Here is a 20,284-nt window from a genome sequence, read left to right on the forward strand (position 1 = left end):
TCAATATAAGTTAGAACTCTGTTAATGAGTCAGCATTCTTTTATTTTTAAAAAGCTATATTACAAAACATTCGGATTTCATATGACCATGATTATGCCCGTCTTTTTGTATACTGATCTGGCAATGTGGAATAAAAGCTAAAAGCGCCTTACTCTATTAGCCGCTTGAAACGAATGTAGTTCAAAGTTCGGATGGTTTCAAATGAAAACAAAAACAAACGACATTAGATTTTCTAATTACTACCGTAAATCACACTGAATAAAATAGTAATACAATGTCTGTTATCAAGAACAAGTATAACAACTCCCCGACTATTGAAAAATGCATAAAAGACTATCAGTATTCATTTAGAAAAGATTTATTGAGGTAACCACTCTTCTAACTTCTAGAGTGACTACTAATGGAGTAGTACTAAATGACTAATTTTAAAATGTAAATAAAAATATTAAATTTAGTAGATCTCTATATAATATATATATATAGATCTACTTCTTACTATTTAAACTCTAGACTAATCTTCAAGGCCTAAGCTTGCTAAGTTAAGGTAGCCTAGGCTAAGGCTTCTTAAGTTAAGACTAAGAGTCTTAACTTAACTTAAGTCTTAAGTGACTCTTATTTTAATATTTTAAGACTAGAAAAAGAATTGACTAGATTTAGATTCTACTATCTAGAATATTATATATATATATATATATATATATATATATATATATATATATATATATATATATATACACATATATACACAAACTCGACTGACCAGCGCCTTATGTGAGCTAACATCGAAAAACTTTCCCATTTGTGGCATGTACAAACACCTTCATACCTCACAAACATTCATAAGTCATACACAAATGAAAATGCATGCACACACTCATACATCTTACTTACACTATATATATATATATATATATATATATATATATATATATATATATATATATATATATATATATATATATATATATATATATATATATATATATATATATATATATATATATATATATATATATATATATAGTCACTAGTGCAACAGTCAACAGATGATTTTTTAAAACTATATTTAATATTTGAATTTAGACCCTACTTAATTACTAGTAATAATTATTGATGGAATATTATTTTTTTACAGAAATAAAATTGCATTTATTACTGGAGGTGGGTCTGGTATATGTTTTACCATTGCAGAAATTTTTATGAGGTATTTGAATATTTTATTTATTGAACCATCCTTTTAGCTTTATAAAAGATAGTATTCTGGTACCTAATAATTTTATATTATTGAATTTATGTTGCCCTCAGTGAATAATTTAAGATGCTTTGGATGCTTAAGAATTTTAAATAAAAAGTGGCTTTTTATTATTTTGTTTTTTATAAAGTCAGCAACAGAGTCAAGGTTTTTTTTCTCTCATTGTATACTGTTATGACTTAATATTCCAACCACTTTATGGTAAAATAATGTCTTAGTTCAACACATTTTTAAATTGTTTAAAACTTAGCAGTAAATAAGATTCTTTGAATTTTGACTTCTTTGATTGATATTTAGACATGGTTGCCACACAGCTATCGCTGGAAGAAATCTGGAACGCCTTCAGACCTCAGCAAAAACACTCACTGAAACAACTGGGAGCAGATGTCTAGCTGTACAGATGGATGTCCGGAAAGTAAATATCTGATATCTTTATTTTCAATTGACCTTTATTTGATCTGGTTTGAATAATTTTTGTAAGAATCTTTAATTTTTCAGCCTACTGAGGTAATTGAAGGAATAGAATCATGTCTTAAGGAATATGGAAGAATTGATATTTTAATCAACGGTAATTAGAATATTCTTATATAAGGTTATCATGTTAAATTTTTATTTATCTTGAATCCCATGTTTTTTTTAATAGTACTTACTGTTAACATGTTAGATCTAGTAGTAGTATAAACTGCAAGGATCACAGTAGCTTTTTTGTGAATGATTGAAATTGTTGTGCACATAAATTCCAGGAGCGGCAGGGAACTTTTTGTGTCCATTGGAAACCATGTCTTTTAATGCGTTTAAGACGGTGATAGAAATTGATACTCTCGGAACATACAATGTCAGCAAAGTTGCTTATGACAAGTTTTTAAAGGTAAGTCAGCTTTCATTGTAAAATATCAATATAAACAACTTAAGTAAAATATTGCTTTCTGATACCAGAACCTGGCCACATATAAAAATAGAAGACTTAACTGCTTTACGCTAATAATTAGAATTTAATATATCCATACAGTTTAACATTTTAGCTTTCACGTATTTGTTTTTTTGTACTCTCATATACTCTCATGAACAAGAACAATGGCTGACTGTAGCTTCTATCTTAAGGTTGTGATTACATTGTTAAGTGACATGAAATTTAATTTTTTATATATAGTCCAATGGAGGTGTCATTATTAATATCACTGCAACACTGCACTATCGTGGGACTCCTCTGCAGGCACATGCAGGGGCTGCTAAGGCTGCCATTGGTGAGTAGGTGAAAAGCACTTTTAGACGATCTTTGATCAACAAATGACACTAGTAAATAAGTTTTATTTTTTTTCTTCTTAATTTCATTTGGCAAACTTGAATATCTCTGTTTCCTAAAATTTAAAGTGGTCACAACTAAAAAGTTAAAACAATTAAATATACCATTTACAACATTAAAAAATATGTTTAAGTATATTTACTTGAAGGGAGACATAAGAATAAATTGTATGAAAAATACAATGTAGGTTTTTGATTTTTTTTTTTCAGAAGCCCTAACAAAACATCAAGCAATTGAGTGGGGGCCCAATGGGGTCAGGGTTGTTTGTGTAGCTCCAGGTCCCATTGAGGATACAGAAGGAATGAAGAAGTTAAGTAAGTAATCAATGCTTTCTCATTCATTAGTTTTCCATAGTTATTTCTAATTCAATACTATTTGTTTTTTTAAATATGTATTCAAGGGTAATGTTTGATTTCTATCAAATTTTAGGTATGGGCTTATCCACTGCAGATATTGAAAGTAGAATACCAATAGGCCACATTGGCACCAAGCAAGAAATTGGCGAGATATGTCTATTTCTGGCCACAGATATGGCCAGGCTAATCACTTCTTCAGTCGTGGTTGCTGATGGAGGTTCTTGGCTGACTGATGTCAATGTGAAAAAGCGCTTAGAGATATTCAAAGCTTTTACAGCTAAAATGTGATTATCTCTTTATTTACAGAACTTATTAAACAGAATTTCTAAAAAATTTGCCCTGAAATCGCCTGATTATCCTTTATAATAATTAGCTAATTTCGTCAGTTACGTAAGGGAGTAACTCAAAAATATTTTCAATTGATCTTATTTAAAAACACCATAGTCTCTTTAATAAAAATAAGTCTTAAAATTTTATTTTATTTTACTTTTTTTATTTGTTTGTTACATTTTAAAAACAAATAGATAATTTATTTACTAAGCAGTGCTTTTAAAATTCTATACTATATGTGTTGTAAATGGCAGTAGTATGTTATAAAGCATTCGTTTGGATTGTTCCGTACAACCCAAAACAACCGAAGATCTAAAAAAACATACATTAACACATACGGCAGGCTTTTCGGCTAGTTTTCTTATAATCAAATGCATGGAGCTGTTAGACCATAAAAATATGTGAAAATCAAACAAGTTTTATACGAATTATAAACTGTATTGTTCACTGTAAACCATTTTTTGTTATGTTATGGGAATTGATTAAAGTATGTTGCCATGCACAAAGGTTCTATGCTGTTTCTTTTGTTTATCATCTCTGTTAGGTGATAGTATCTTTTTTAATAGGTTTGTCTCTATCCATGTTGAAATTTTATTAAACCGTTGATCAAGAATTTGGACATTTAAATTGATCTAGGAGCTGCTTTACATAGGATCATTCCATTAAAATAATATTTAGTTCTAATCCTACTGCCAAACCTACATGCTAAAATATTTGGTTTATAAAAAACATTAAATTAGCAATGTCAGGGGTAAAGGTATCAATTTAAGACAACAGATTTGCTTTATCTTCAATTGAGGGGAGTGAGGGCAGATAAGAAGAATGTTTTCCTATATACATTTCATAAAAACTAAATAGTTTTTTTCTTAAGAGACAAGAACAAATATGTAAATCGATAGGATAAAAAATATGTTCAAAAGAAAGTCGCCCGATCATTTAAAGGTAATTTCAAATGTGTGTCGCGAATTTTTGTCAAAGCACTTAAATCACCCACATATTTATGGGAAGTTGTGGTCTAAGGGAAATAACAATGTTTTAAGTTACAATCAGAGAAAGTTTATGAGGGCTAATGCCCTTTAATTATTTTTAAAATTCCTTAATTAAAAAAAAATTAAAAATATAAAAATGTTGTTGCCATTAAAAATGTAAAATTTGAAAAGCAATGTATGTATCTATAATCTAAATAAGATCTAACTGCAATTTACAACTAAAGGGAGTTTAAACATGAAAACATTACATCCTTTAAATTTTCATTGTTATTTCCCTTAGACCGTAATTAAAGAAAAGAATCGCTTTTGTTTCTATATTTATTTGACTTAAGATGAGATCATCCTTTTCCTCTTAAAATGTTATATATACTTTCTTCAACATAGAAACATACATAGTCAATAGTTATTTCCTTCATCATTTTGGAAATATGTGAAACACTATACAAAACCAAGGCCAATAATGAGGTCTTACGTATAAATTATAAAACGAATTCTCGTGTATTATATCCCTTAGTAGGAAGTAAATACTTCCGGTTCAAATCATTATTATGACTAGGTTCCCCACTTGTAGATAATAACTTGTTATTGTTTCCCTGTAGTTTTTCTTGTCTTGAAAAATGTGTTTTTGTTAAAATAGATAGATCTCTAGATCTAGATGTCTAGATTTCTCAAAACAATATCACTATGACTACGTAGATCAATTCATTCAACTAGTTTTTAACTCTTAATGTCTGAATCAAAGCCAAAAATGTTCACGAAACCAAAAAGTTGGCTATCTGGAACTTTGTGGAGACCAAAAAACCCCCATTCTTTGGAACATTTAAAGTAAGTTATTTTAAATTTTTGAATTGATTATCGGAGTAGATCTAAATTATCCTATGTGTTAACATTGTGGGGTGTTATACCAGTGTCCAATAGTCCAATAAAGATAGGCGATAGAAATGACTAGCCTAATGTCCATGAAATGCCAAAATTAAAAGGTAATCTTGTTGTAATCTCATCGTTTTCATTTTACGCCCGCGGCTATTAAGGTACGAAAACGTTACCTCAATGTCAAGGCTGTAATAGAAGAATATTGTGATATGTTTGTGTCAAATATTATAGATAAATGAATAATAAACCTAAATCAATGGCTAAAATATATTAATATAATTTTAATATATAGGCCAGAAATTACCTTTAAACAGCAGTGTCTGCAAGCAAGATTTGCTATATAAACAGCAGCCATTTGTAAAATAGAGTGACTTCCGCCTGAATCTCGCACTATAAGTCTATAAAAATAAAACTTTAACAAGATGGCTGCTATAGTAAATGAGCATAGTTGCATCTGTTGGAAACATCGCTGGTGTTAATTTATTACTGAAAAGTTTTAATTCAATTGTTTAAAAACAGGTACATAAATGAAACAAGGAAACATTTTTGTATTTTCAAAACATAAATCCTCCTCAAAATGTGAAATAATTATTAAAATGTAAGGAGTCACCTGTTTTTCACATTACTAGTCGCGGGCGATTTTACGTACCTAAAACGATAGATTACCAATTGAAAATAATAGGCCTAAGTTCAAGTTGAAGTAAATAAAACAAGTTTAAGAGTTTAATTAATTAATTAATCATTACTAGGCCTAATAATTAGGCCTAACACTCACTGTGATTAAGTGTTAACTGTTTGTAACTGAGTCACTCAGTGAGTGCTAACTGAATTTTAATTAATTTTTTAAAATACTTAATTGCTAATTTCAACCCCCATAACATAGGGATCATCCATAAATGACGTCATGCATTTTTTGAAGATTTTTACCCCCCCCCCCCCCTCCCCTCCGTCACACGTCGTCACAAAAAGCCAGACACCCCCCCCCTAAAATGACATCACACCTCAGCCTACAACCCCCCCTCAAAATGGCTGTTAAATTTTTTTTAAAACATCTATATTTTTTTTAAATCTTGTCTGAACTCTCTCAACATAGAGTCTTTTAATCAATTCCTATTAGAATTTATTAAAACAGTTTTCTAAAATGCGAAAGAACGTCTAAAATTTGTTTTCTAACATTGCTTTTTTTATAATGCAAAAGTGTGACCTCGCACCATCTGAACCCCCTCTCCTCATCACACAATGTTACAAAATTACGGACCCCCTTCCCCCTATGAGTGTGACGTCATTTATGGACGACCCCATAACCCAAAACCTACCATGACCCTAAAAAACCCTAATTTCTGAACATAACACAAAACCTAAGATTACAATGCAGGCTAACTATTACTATTTATTATAGTATAGAATATATAAGCCTATAAAAATGTGTGACATACTCACTACTCTTGTATTATTGAGTACATATTTTTACAAGGGTTCCACCACATTGTAACGGTAGCATTGACATTTATCTTAAGTTTGTATATTTTATTTGTCCACAGATTTTTATACAACCTTCTAGGGAAAAATCAAACTGTAACTGAGCAAAACCGAGGCCTGTTGGTGGAAACTCTACGTTCTATATCAGAAATTCTCATCTGGGGAGACCAGAATGATAGTAGTGTTTTTGAGTATGTTCATTTTCATTTTGCAAATATATATTTAATAGGTCTTTTTAATTCAAATAAACATAAATAGTACTTATGATTGGCTTTTGGAACAAAGATGTATATTGGTCTTAATTAAATTAATTTTAATAGTTTTATTTAAGAGGTTTTTCTATTTATTACAGCTTCTTCCTGGAGAAAAATATGTTGTCATTTTTTTTGCGATATCTGCAACAAAAGTTTGGACGTTATATTTGTGTTCAACTCCTTCAGACGCTAAACATTTTATTTGAAAATATAAGCAATGAAACCTCTCTGTGTAAGATATTTATTTTATTGCTCAAAATTATTTAACCTTGAAATACTTTAAGGCTCAAGATCTGGAATGTTGAAATGAAAGGAAAAGAAATCATGATTATCTAACTGAATGTGTCAGTTATTCATTATTCCTACTTTTGAGTATCCAATTTATTTTTAAGTAATGAGAAAGTATCACCTTTTTCTCCTCAGATTACTTACTGTCCAACAATCACATCAACTCAATTATTGTGCACAAATTTGATTTCTCTGATGAAGAGGTATCTACCTGTTTTACTAAATACATTGTAATGCCAATGTTTTGATTACTGATCATTTGATAATTGAATAATTCAACAAACTTATTTTTATGGTTTAATATTCTTTCTAGGTGATGGCTTATTACATTTCCTTTTTAAAGACGCTGTCGTTAAAACTAAACAAGCATACAATTCACTTTTTTTACAATGAGGTAAGTTATACACCAGCACTCAAAGCTTTGCAGTTCAACTCTTATTTTGCTCACGTTTTAGGGACATGTGCTTTACATTCAAGCCTGCACAAGTAGTTTTACAAAACTGCATTTAAAAAATAAGTAATTTAATCACTTTGGAGATTAAAAGCTCAGATTCATGTTAGTTTTTTTAAAGGTTGTACAATATTTTGAAAGTAATGATAAAATTACTTCTCTCTTTTAAAAAAACAATAGTTTGTAATAAAAATGATTCAGACAAAGATCTGTATATGCTTTCAAACATAATTAAAAAGCCTAATATATGAAATCTCACAAGCTTTAATTAAATTGCAGTATGATGCACATGCACAGCTTTGACATCTTGTGCATGATTTTTAATGTGGTTGTTTAAATTTAATAATTGTGTTGTTGTTCATTATTGAGTAATTTATTTATTGCAACAAAAGTAATTGCATCATCAAATAATTTTTCTATTAGCAAAACTGATTATGAAAATTTTACTTTTTTTTTTAAATTTGAAACAAAATTTTATTTATTTTCATAAAGCCTTTAGAACTTTTTGTATTTAAAAAATTTATTTTAAAATGTAGCATTTCAAACACAAAGTTTTATTGTAAGAAGCTGTAGCTTTTCAAAACTCTTTTCACCTTTTTATAATGGTTGTTGAACACAAATAATTTTTGGAGCGCAATAATTAGTATAATTTTTTTTTTGCTATAAGTGAAATCCACCTGCAATTTTTTATGTTGCACTGATTTGTTTTCTGATGGCCTGTGATGTTTTATTTTCTGTCCCATCCATTTTTGTTTGCTTATTGATGTTATGGCTTTTGTTTACATCATTGTTTCAGACTGCTCACACACCAGTAAGTTTCTCTCACTGATTTTTAGTTTACTGTCAGCACGTGGTGGTCATATAGCAATACTAACTGGATATTGTAGGGTCTGCTAAAGAATTGAATGGATTCTTGAAAATGTATGCTGTGTGATAAACGTTACAATCAAAGGTCTTTAAAACAATTGGAGTTATGAGTTTCCTTAAACTAAATATTTTACATAATTAGTAGTATTTACCTGTAAAAGCTTAAAAATCTTTTGACAAAACTTTTGCCTTGGAGTTAAATTGTTTTATTAAATAAAGTAATTTAAAAGTTTGGTCAATATTACAAATTACATAGTGTTGATATTTAAAAATAGAAGCATGTTTTCGTGTAATAAAAAGTATATTTTGTTTTCTTATATCCTGCATAATATTTTATATAAAATCAAGTACTAGCTTCAGCTTTTAGTAGTTCTAGAAACAATTATTTAGTGTTGTTGCAAAAATGTGTTAACTAAATCATAACCATGGTTTTAGAATAGCATTTTTAAATTTTCATTAATCTAATTTCTTAAAATTGTGTTCGTTTTTTTTTAATTTGCAATTTTAGAAAATATAAATTCTTCTTAAAGCTGTGCCATACTTTTTTGCTTAGAAACTAACAGCAAGTATGTTTTGTTTAGAAACAAACAGTTAGGATATTTTGTTTAGAAACTAACAACTAGGATATTTTTTGTTTAGAAATGAACAGCTAGGATATTTTTTGTTTAGAAACTAACAGCAAAAAATAACCCTGTTCTAAGTTTAGGATATTTGTTTTGCTAGAATGTACTCTTCCGTTATCAGTTTTCCACAATAGATAACACACGAGAGTCATGTGGTATATTTTCTTTCACAGCGCCTTTAGATCTGTTTCTTCAGTATTCCTGATGGTTAAATATATCTTAAATATATCTTTGAATTTTTAAAGGTAGAATCCTAGTGCCATCTCCCAAAAGATAACTGTGTTTATGTTTAAGGAATGAATAAAAACACAATTTTTTTTTGTTTAACAGGATTTCTGTTTAAAAACAATTTTTTTTCAATTATGTTAATACATTTTTGCCATAACCTCTTTTTATACATAACTGGTCCACAGTATACTCATTCCATTTAATAATAATCAGCATGTTTATTAGTATCTGCACATGTCTGTGTCGTTTTTTTAAGATGTTGGGTTTAAAAGGTAGTTTCTCAATGTAGTCAATATTTTGTAAGGTATCGGGTTCAGACTGTAGTTTCTCAATTGAGTTTATTGAAATCCAATTTAGAGTAAGCTAATATATAGTTACTGCTACTTTGACTTATCAAATATGTGTTAAGGCTTTCAATTTGTTGTTTACATTGTTGATAGACTAACTCTTCACTCTACAGCACACAAATGACTTTGCCTTGTATACAGAGGCCATCAAATTTTTCAACCATTCAGAGTCTATGGTGCGGATAGCAGTAAGAACCATCACTCTCAATGTCTTTAAAGGTAAACAATTCAAAAGTTTAAAATATTTATTTTGCAAATGGCACCAGTAAAATGACCAAAAGACAGTTTGTCCAGTTGTCATTATATTTACACCTGTATATATATATATTTTTCAGTTACATAGTCTAAAATTTCTAGAAATTAATAGTTAATTGGATTACTATTTCAACTTTTCATTTTCAGTAAATTTCACGCTTTTTTGCTTCCTGTCATTAAAAATAACGACACAGTTTTCATTTACCTATATAGGAAGAGCAATTTAATGAAATAGAGTTTTGAAAATGTTGATGAAAAACTAAAACAAATGTTCATTACTTATATTTTGTTGGTGACTTGCATTTAGCTTATTAACAGCAGTTGTTTGAAAATTAAGTTGATTGTAAACCATCATGTTAAGCTACTTCATTTGTTTCAGTTGATGACAAGGCTATGTTAAGCTACATACGAGATAGGACTGCCGCCCCGTATTTCTCTAACCTTGTCTGGTTCATTGGCAATCATATACTTGACCTGGACACTTGTGTTCGTCATGACCATGAGTACGTTCTTTATTTCCTTATTCATTCAAGAATAATTTTTGTCAAAGTCTTATTTCCTATAGAATACTAATTTAGCGCTTTTTGTATTTCCTTGGTCAGTCAAGAATAACTTTTACTGAAATGATTATCTCCTATGGAATGCTTATTTAGTGCAATTTAATTTCCTTAGTCAAGAATGACTTGTGAAATTTTTATCTGGTTTTTTTTATTTCCTTGGTCAGTCAAAAATAATTTTATGAATTTCTTATCTCCCATTGAATGCTAATTCTGTGCTTTTCTCTGCTAGTTCACTTAATGCCATTTCATAATCTTAGTTTTAAAATTATTTAAAAAATTCATTTTAAAAGAGTTATTAAAGAACAGGCATGTAAAACAATCGTTCTAAAGTTATATTGTGATAATTAGAATAAGACAATAGACACAATAAAAGTTAACATAATAAATTTTGCTGTTTTATCTGTCTTATAATAAAATTAAACCGTTCTACAATTCTTATTAAAATTTGTACTTTTAAAATGATCTCAGAACTATTCAAATAATTTTGTACTATTCCAAAGATCTCATAATCATAACATTGTAATCATTACGTTGTGTGTCCTCATAATGTCTCTATTATTTTATGTGAATCCTTTTAGTCACAGGAGCCGAGATCGTCTGGCAGACCTTGTGGCTGAGCACCTGGATCATCTACACTACCTCAATGACATTTTCCTCATTGATATTGACACCCTGAATGAAGTGTTGACAGACAAATTGCTCAACAGATTGCTTGTACCTTTGTATGTCTATTCACTTACAAAGAGAAAAAAGTTTTCAGAGGAAGCGGTTTGTACTTTTTCCTGTTTTCACATGAGCATTTTAATAATTTAAATAACTCTCATACAAACCATAAAAGATACAGAAGCATGCGATCATTGTAGTGCCATTCTGGAGAAATTTAAAAATTGAACTTGCTTGTTAAATATGAATATTACCTTTTTTTTAATTTAATTCAGCAAGTAAAATTCTGGATGTATTTTATTTACAGGATGATAGAAAGCATGTGAGCTGTGTTGTTTCTCTTTTCCTGCTCTCACAGGTAGGAAGTTTAACAAATGTATCAGTCAATGTTTTATCCCCTGTTTTGCATAACACAACCATCTGTTAGACAAATTTTGTTTTAATGGAACGCATTTAGTAACCAACCCCCGTTTTAAAATGTGATATATTGTAATAGCTTTATCTAAAACGAACATAATTATTTTATCTTTTCTGTCCTGTACAGGTATTTTTGATAATTCATTTTGGACCATTGATGCAGCAGCTGGCTGAGGTCATCTTCCAGGGAGACATTGCCCTCTCCCAGCCAGCAGGATCTGGTCATAGGGATTCCCCAAAAATGGTAGACATTCAAAGATTTACTTCCCTTGTTTGCTGCTGTACTTTTTGTACACTCAATCATTCTGTTAAATTTTTATTTTTTAAAATTTTAAAATTTTATTTTATGTTAAGCTATATGTTAACATAAGCTGTAATTACCAGCCAGTTATAACTCCAAATGTTCGTCTTTCCTGTAACATTACTCGTTAATATTTATACACAGTATTTAGGAAGAAAAAAAATCTATCAGCATTTTGACATTTCAGGGAATCCGAGAATTCAGGCCCCCAAGAGAATCTTTAGAGAAAACTTTAGAAAACACAAAGCCAAGACGAAGCTATGACCAGCAGGAGGCCACCAAGTCTGTGAAAGGTGCAGTCAAGCCTGGGGAGCCGGCAGCTCCTGCAGCTGGGGCGGCTGCAGCAGAGGTGTTGAGTTCACCATCTACAGGTAGGTCATGTCAGAGGTGTCATCAGCTACAGATATGTCATGTCAGAGGTGTCACCATCTACAGGTAGGTCATGTCAGAGGTGTTACCATCATGGCCCTATAATACCTGTTTCTATACATAAGTGGGAATATAAACTTAGCTTGAAGAGAGTTACAAATTTAAAAGTTGGTTGAAAAGGTAAAAAACAAAATTTTTTAAATGTCGAAATCTAAAATATTTCCCTGAAAACCAGATTTTAAAAAAGAAATTTTTTTTTATCTTGGAAAAAAATTATCCTAAATTGTAATGAAAATAAATCATGTTATTTGGTTATCTTTTGAAGTTCATTTGTGCTAATGTTTGCTGACAGAGGGCGCTTTGAGTCCCAGCAGTGAAGTTTGTTCAGGTGACACAGAGCTCTCCAGTCCCACCCAGAACTCTACTGACGAGGAGAAGCTGATGGGCAGAACACATCAAAGGCTGGCACCCCCTAGACCACCTCCTATGTCTGAAAACATCCAGACTGCTTTTTCTCTTGATAACAGGTTAACACAGTGACATTTTTTGTTGCTATGGTCTGTTTTAGTAGGGTAGCATCAGCACATTTTTGACAAAAGTAGCACAAGTTATACATCTTGTCCTACAGATTTCTCAATCCATTTTTTGTTTACAAAATGAAGTTACAATTTGTTTTTACAAGATATTTTTGTATATAACTTGCCCCAGTTTTGTTGAAATCTAAATTTTTATCCATGTTGCTTATCCTATATTTTTCCTAACCTGCATGGTAATCATTAATGTATTTCCAGACCTTACCTAGAAGCCATCTTTAATGCCCTGGAATGTAGTGAGAATGATTATTCTGCCCTATTTGCACTATGTCTGCTATATGCAATGGGCAAGAGCAAAGGTAAATAACAATTTTTTTTTCCTGTTTTTATTAGGAACTTAGGCAGACAAGGCTTTTTATATAATTATTTGAAAGAAATATGTACCACAAAATTAAGTTTTTTGGACATGATTTAAATAAATGACCATCAGATAGGCTTTTTATACCATGCATCACCAATTTATATACAAAATAACCTAGCTTTGCTGCAGAACATTTAAGTTGTAAAGTTTATTGAAGTTTATAGACTATAGAATGTCATTGAACCAATGTTACATTAAACTTGTTACGTTTACTGAAAATTTCAGGAATTTCTCAAAGTTTATTGGACAGTGTCCTGATGCCAACAGAAAGATCTGATGTATGTATTAAATTTTTTTTTGTGGATTATGTGAAGATAGGGTGGGAGTGTCTAACTAAGCTCTAGTACAACCTAAAATGCTCCTCAACAACTGCTCTGTTACATTTTGTCTTGGTACATTTATTTTACAGTGACTGATGATTTATAAATATTCTAATAATTGTTTGTTTCTAGTGCAAGAAAAACTACAACTTGTTTCTAGTAGAGCGATTGATCAGGATAATAGAACTGGCATGCCAAACAGGTATATCATTTGATTACTGCTTTGTTTAAAAAAACCTGGCAAACTTGGTGTGGTAAAAAGTACAATAATGCCTTGTTTCACAGGGAGCAAAGTTCGCCTGGCCACACTGGAGATCAGCATCAAGCTACTGCTGCAGCTTGTGAACAAGGAAGACAAATCTTACCTGCAAGACAGGCACTTAGCTTGTATTGAGAACGCTAGAGAGTGCTGCACACAGTCCCTGAGGAATTTTTATAAGGTGATTTTTATGGAGAGTTAGATTTAGACAAAGAAATGTATGTAAACTGTGGGATGGCGTGGCCTGGCGGTATAGGGCTAGACTGCTAACCTGAAAGTCTTGAGTTCGAATCTGGGTTCAAGTCAGTGGAACCCTCTGATGGATACCTAACTTATTTTAGGGAAAGTAATGGCTGCTGGGCATAGGGCTGACCACATTATCTCTTCATATGCAGAGGTCAGGAAACATTATCTCTACTACATCTGTCTAATGTATTGATAGTTCTAAAGAGGAATCTTTGTTGTTTTTTTTACAGTCGACAGCAAAATATAGATTAGAAATGACATGATTTTTAAAAATATCAAGTTGAATAAAAATGTTAAAATTCATAGCATTTATCAAGATGAACTACAAGTTGTTAGATTTAAGGCTAATGATTACATTGGAGAAAATATAAGCTCCATACTGCAAATAGCCTTCAAGATCGCAGTAAAAGTTTTCGTGTTTTTCTATCCACCAGAGTGAGGAAATCTTCCTGGACATGTTTGAAGATGAATACAGAGAAATGAAGGCAAGTTTTTCTTCTGGATGATTTCACCAATGTTCATTGCATTTCTTTTTTTTTTTCTATAAGAAATCTTTAGTAGAATTTAACCCTGTTTGTTATTTTTAAATTTGTAGACTCGGCCATTAAATGTGGAGTACCTGATGCAAGATGCTTCAATACTTCTGCCCCCAACTGGAACTCCGCTCACTGGGATAGACTTTAACAAGAGACTGCCGTGTGGAGAGGTAGAACGTGCTAGAAGGGTAATACTCTCATGTTTACTGAGAAATTGAAGCGTTGAAAGTACACTATCATAAAAATTATTAACAAAACTATCTAGGATAAGAGAAATTGAACAGTTGAAAGTTCAATATCAGAATTATTAACAATTCCATCTAGGATAAGAGAAATTGAGTTAGATGTACAATACCCTTAGAAGTATTAACAAACCCATCTAGAATCTGAGAAATTCGAGTTGGATGTACAATATCCTTTAAATTATTGACCAAGCCCCATAGGTTAAGAGATATTTAAGAGTTTGATGTACACTATCCTTAGTGCTCTTGACAAACCCATCTAGAATGAGAGAAACCAGGTTGGATGTACCATATTCTTTTACAGTGTTAACACATGATTACTTGTATACTATATATATCAAGAAAAAAACAACTCGCAGCTTGTTAGTATACATATTCCCCAAGAAAATGATTTTGTATAACATGAACTTGCTGTGAGATTTTTTCCCAGATATGATATTATACATGTTTTTAAAATTCTGCAGTTAAGACTCACTTAAAATTGTTAAGCTTGCATGTCTGTATGTGCGCAGGCCATGTTATGTTTGTGTCTGTGTTTTATAACCTGTTGTCCTTGTTTATCTTGAGTGTCTGTATATGTTTAGATGCTTGTTTAGCTTGTGTGTCTGTATGTGTGTAGATGTTTAGCTTGTGTGTCTTTATGTGTGTAGATGTTTAGCTTATGTGTCTGTATGTGTGTGTAGATGCTCAGCTTGCATGTCTGTATGTGTGTTGAGATGTTTAGATTGTGTCTGTATATGTTTAGATGTTTGTTTAGCTTGTGTGTCTGTATGTGTGTAGATGTTTAGCTTATGTGTCTGTATGTGTGTGTAGATGTTCAGCTTGCGTATTTATAGTTGTGTAGATGTTAAGCTTGTGTATTTGTATCTGTGTTTAGATGTTTAGCTTGTGTGTCTGTATATGTGTAGATGTTTAGCTTGTGTGTCTGTGTGTGTGCGTGTGTAGATGCTCAGCTTGCATGTCTGTATGTGTGTTGAGATGTTTAGCTTGTGTGTCTTTATATGTGTAGATGTTTAGCTTGTGACTTTGAATCTATGTAAATGTTTAGCTTGCATGTCTGTATGTGTGTTGAGATGTATAGCTTGAATGTCTGTATGTGCATTGAGATGTTGTATCTGTGTATATGTTTAGCTTGCATGTCTGTATGTGTGTTGAGATGTTTTATCTGTGTAGATGTTTAGCTTGCATGTCTGTATGTGTGTTGAGATGTTTTATCTGTGTAGATGATTAGCTTGCATGTCTGTATGTGTGTTGAGATGTTTTATCTGTGTAGATGTTTAGCTTGCATGTCTGTATGTGTGTTGAGATGTTTAGCTTGTGTGTCTTTATATGTGTAGATGTTTAGCTTGTGACTTTGAATCTGTGTAGATGATTAGCTTGCATGTCTGTATGTGTGTTGAGATGTTTTATCTGTGTAGATGTTTAGCTTGCATGTCTGTATATGTGTGTTGAGATGTTTTATCAACCCCTGCAGGCCATCAGGGTGTTCTTCATGGTACGGGACCTGTCTCTGACACTGATGCATGAAGTGGAGTCTCAGCTGCCACTCACCAAGGAGGAACATTGTATACAAACTGAGAATGTCTTAGATTTAAGTAAGTTCAGAAAATATTTACGTCATCAATTTGTGTGTGTCAATTTGCTAACATTTAGGTTATAGAATTGTAAAGCTTTATTTTAGTTAAATTAGCTGTGATGGTATTCTTAACCTAATGTTTGTTTACTTTTACCAAACCAGATAACAGTGATCTGATAGCTTGTACAGTGGTCTACAGGGAAAGGTAATTTTGTTCATAGAACATTGGATATTTCTCAATGCTTTATTTCATTACGACCCCACTGCTTCATTTCATTACAACCCCGCTGCTTCATACCCTTAAGCTAGCGTTTGACTATTAGGACATCTTTTCCTGAATTCATCTCTCAGAAAAATATGCAAATAACACTTGTTTAGCAGTTAAACTTTTTTAAAAATTCCAGTCGCAAACAAGAGAGAAGATTCCTGGTGATTGACCCAGTGCAGCTGATCCTTGTTGAGCCAGACTTGAAACGTCTAGGCTGGGGTGTGGTCAAGTTTGTTGGATATCTACAGGTCTGAACAACTGCTTTCATTTTCTCTGGGCTAGTTTTTAAAAAAAAATATTTGATTTAAATTAGCATTGCGGCATGTGTGATGTCCCGGTCAAGCATCTGTTTTTTTTTCTTATTCCCAGGATGTGGAGGTGTCTGGTGACAAGGATGACAGCCGTCTGCTTCATGTCGTCGTCCACAAACCCCAGTCCTCAATCCATGCCAAGCCCATTCCAATCTTGTCAGCCAAGTTTGTGTTTGACGACCACATACGCTGTATGGCCGCCAAGCAAAGGCTAATCAAAGGTAGACAGAGAGCTAGACAGCAGAAGATGAGCACAATTGAGCGCTTACTGGATATATCCCAGAGCGAGGAGAGGGGACATTTTGCTAGAGCTGGACCTATACCAGGTAAGAAAATCTTTTAAGTACAAACATCTTTCGGTCTTATCTTGTATTGTTACCATTTTTGGTAGTAACATATTTTACATACATTATCCATGATTTAAATGTTTCTTAATCATTTAGTTGCACAGTGAAGCTAAAATCACAAAAAATTGAATTAAGTTGTTTCTGCTTACAATGTTGCATGTATGTAAATGAAAAGCCCTAAAGGAGATGAATGATTTCAGGAAGAAGTCACCCCGTGAGGGTGGATCCCAAGAAAAGTCTCAGTCTGGTGACCAGCACCACCACGCCAGCCTCATCAGGTTCCCTCTCGTCATCCAGCTCCTCCGTCAGCAGCTCCAAGTCTGGCAGGAGGGTCACCCCAGAGCAAAGGCGCTTGCTGCAGGCTAAAGCTGCCCAGCGCAGCAAGAGCAGACAGGAGCCCAGTTCTCCCGGGGTGGGGGCAAAGGCAGCCAGCATGAGGGACAGCATCCTGGGCAGGGAGGAGCTGGGCGTGGATGTGAATGATGCTGGGTCCATTGAGGTGGGAGAGGATGCCACATCCGCCATGGCCTTTCAGTCACTGAACCACATATCTAGTCCTGAGTCGGTCGCCTCACCCAGCTACAGGTACCAGCTGAGGACTGTGAACAGGTCAGGGGATGCAAGCAATGGAAGTCTGGAGATTCCCATGGAAGATCTTTCACTAAAAGGTCGACAGAGACACAGTTCAGATGAAAATATCAAAGCTAACACAGTGGCTCCGAAAAGTATTTTCAGATTCCAGCGCAGTTTATCCCACAGCCCCAGCAGAAGTAGCTCCTCGCAGCAAGACGCCAGCACCTCCCTGATCCTTGCAAACAAAGCAGAAGTGGCCAGAAGGCTCTCCGCTCCCGTCACGTTAGACTCGACCAAAAAGAACCCAGTGACCAAAGTCTGCACTGCCTCACCACTCAGCCGGCCCACCAGTCACAGCAGCTCCCAGTCCAGTAATCTCCCTGTACGCAGACGTTGCCTGTCATCACCAGCCACACTAAAAACAGAGCCAACCCAGCCTTTGTCGTTGGTCTGCCATCAAGTTGACCCCAACTCCTTTCTTGTCATCCCTAAACTACTTCCACCTGCGGACCCAGTAACAACCGGTACCGGAAACAGCCAGTCTAAGGAAGCTTCTGGCGCAAGACCAAAACAATTCTCTTCAACTCGTACTGAGTTAAAAGCGCCATCTAGTGGCGGCAGTGGCCTCACTGCTCATAAGTTAAATTTACACGGCCTCCAGCAAGCTGAGGAGGAGAGGAGGCTGGGAGGAGGCAGGGAGGCTGCCAACAGCGCCATTAGCCCAGAGACCCCATCCAGTGACTCGGCTGTATCCAGCGACGCCAGCATGATAAGCGTCAGCAGTCTGGCAAGTGAGAGCAGCATGGATGTGGACTCTGACAACAACATGCCAATAATGACTGCCGCTGCGGTTGGGGGGAAACCTGCCTCGGCCTCGCAACAGCTCACACAATTAGCTCAAATGGTCCAAGAACATTACCCATACAAGGACCCCAAACATCACACCGGATGATATTTTTTTTTCCTCTGCTTGTTTTAACCTCCTGAATCTTCCTAACTTTTCTTCCTTTTTTTTTCTTCTTCTCATCTTATTTTATAAAGGCTCGTTATGCTAATTGGGGATGTCATATTGGTTTTTAAACATGTAACATTTTTATTACAATGCAAAAGTCTACTTTGGACATCAGAAAAAAAATTTTAATTTAATTATTGCAACTGAAAAAAGTGGTTTGGATGTAGCAGTTTTGTAAAGGTATGGTTTTGTTTTCAAACTGCCTGCTCCAAAAATGTTTTTGTTCATAAAAGTATTGTATTGATCAAACAAATTCACACAATATGATTGTGGCAGCACTGTCTAGCATAGTTTTTATGTGTAACATCTCATTCAATAGATTTTTACTCATATTAGATACAATGTTGTTGTTAGAATTTTTAACTTTGTTACTCCAATAAAAACAAAGTGTGAATGGGTCTCTGTGTACAGAGCTAAAAGAACTAATTTATTAATGATATTATTTTGTTTTATCTTTCTGTATTGGTTCCTTACTTTGTGATAACAATGCATATACAAAAATAGTCATAAATAACACACACACACACACACACACACACACCCTGTAGTCAGTCACCCAATAATGCTTAAAAAATATTTTTCACTGGGGTTTTAGGTATTGGAAATTTATCAGTCCTAAATATTTTATTTTAGATTGATTATTGATTTAGTACCATTTTGCTTATTAGTATTTTCTTTTGGAAAGTTGTAAAAGTCATTAGACTAGTTTCCTTTTTCAAAGCCAGCTTGCCAAACCCCTACCCTCATCCTTGTTTTGGGAATAAATAAAAACTTTAAATTGATAGCTGAACTGAAAATTCAAGATAGCAGATAAAGGTAATGCTGTTTATCACTATAGGTAACAGAAAATATTTTAAATATTTTTGGTCTCTTCATAACCTCCCCCCCCCCCCCCTGCATACATCCACATACAAAAATCTGTTATGCATGAGTATTTAGTTTAGTTCAACGCTGAATTACTTTAAATCATGTAAAATACCTTATTTTAGTTCCATCATATTTGTTTCATCATAGTTGATAAAATTTCCTCCTCTGTTTGCAGAAAGTTATGTTTAGGATTTTATGTGGGGTCATGTTTGTTAATGTTTTGTTGTTCTGTAACAGATATACAAAGAGTACTGATCTTTAGTCTTTATACCGCTGAAATATTTAATTTTAATTGATTGCAACTGGGGTCATCAATTATTGTAAGATTATTTTCACATTAGCCTTGTTTTTAACATTCCAATCCACCTTTCATCCATTGTTTTTGTGCCAGAACCAAAGTTATGTATGCAGCAGCATTTGAATTTACAAAAGTAAGATTCTTTAACTTGGAAAAAACATTATTCTTTGAATTGGTAGATAGTTCTTTGTTATTGTCTTAGCTCATCTATAAATATATCTAGATAGATTAAAGTCTATATTGTTGTTTAGTTTATGCATGTGAGTGCAT

The 20,284-nt window shown here is 33.0% G+C and overlaps 2 protein-coding genes across 4 annotated transcripts; both read left to right on the forward strand.

Annotated features, from left to right (window-relative positions):
- Positions 1-132: 132 nt before the first annotated feature.
- LOC131947960 (peroxisomal 2,4-dienoyl-CoA reductase [(3E)-enoyl-CoA-producing]) lies at positions 133-3,743 on the forward strand. Its single transcript, XM_059309376.1, has 8 exons — positions 133-366; positions 1,136-1,204; positions 1,550-1,667; positions 1,751-1,820; positions 1,996-2,120; positions 2,403-2,496; positions 2,765-2,869; positions 2,985-3,743. The coding sequence occupies exons 1-8, from the start codon at positions 275-277 to the stop codon at positions 3,197-3,199; spliced, it is 888 nt and encodes a 295-aa protein (XP_059165359.1). The 5' UTR covers positions 133-274; the 3' UTR covers positions 3,200-3,743.
- A 1,032-nt stretch (positions 3,744-4,775) lies between these two features.
- Positions 4,776-19,656, forward strand: LOC131947961 (protein CLEC16A). Of its 3 annotated transcripts, XM_059309377.1 has the most exons (24): positions 4,776-5,055; positions 6,645-6,773; positions 6,935-7,068; positions 7,260-7,327; positions 7,438-7,518; positions 8,372-8,386; positions 9,754-9,859; positions 10,275-10,398; positions 11,034-11,223; positions 11,426-11,476; positions 11,663-11,779; positions 12,024-12,207; positions 12,558-12,732; positions 12,997-13,097; positions 13,385-13,437; positions 13,612-13,681; positions 13,765-13,919; positions 14,419-14,469; positions 14,580-14,708; positions 16,237-16,357; positions 16,501-16,543; positions 16,743-16,854; positions 16,976-17,243; positions 17,465-19,656. In XM_059309377.1, exons 1-24 carry the CDS (start codon positions 4,958-4,960, stop codon positions 18,787-18,789), a joined length of 3,900 nt encoding a protein of 1,299 aa, XP_059165360.1. In that variant the 5' UTR covers positions 4,776-4,957; the 3' UTR covers positions 18,790-19,656. The 3 variants fall into 3 exon arrangements, with proteins under 3 accessions (XP_059165360.1, XP_059165361.1, XP_059165362.1); XM_059309378.1 differs by lacking the exon at positions 8,372-8,386; XM_059309379.1 differs by lacking the exons at positions 4,776-5,055; positions 6,645-6,773; positions 6,935-7,068; ... (1 more) ...; positions 7,438-7,518; positions 8,372-8,386 and adding an exon at positions 8,424-8,527.
- The last annotated feature ends 628 nt before the right edge of the window (positions 19,657-20,284 follow it).

The sequence above is a fragment of the Physella acuta genome, unplaced genomic scaffold (genome assembly GCF_028476545.2).
Source record: "Physella acuta isolate Inbredline_101_S28 unplaced genomic scaffold, ASM2847654v3 ptg000617l, whole genome shotgun sequence".
Classification (NCBI taxonomy): domain Eukaryota; kingdom Metazoa; phylum Mollusca; class Gastropoda; family Physidae; genus Physella; species Physella acuta.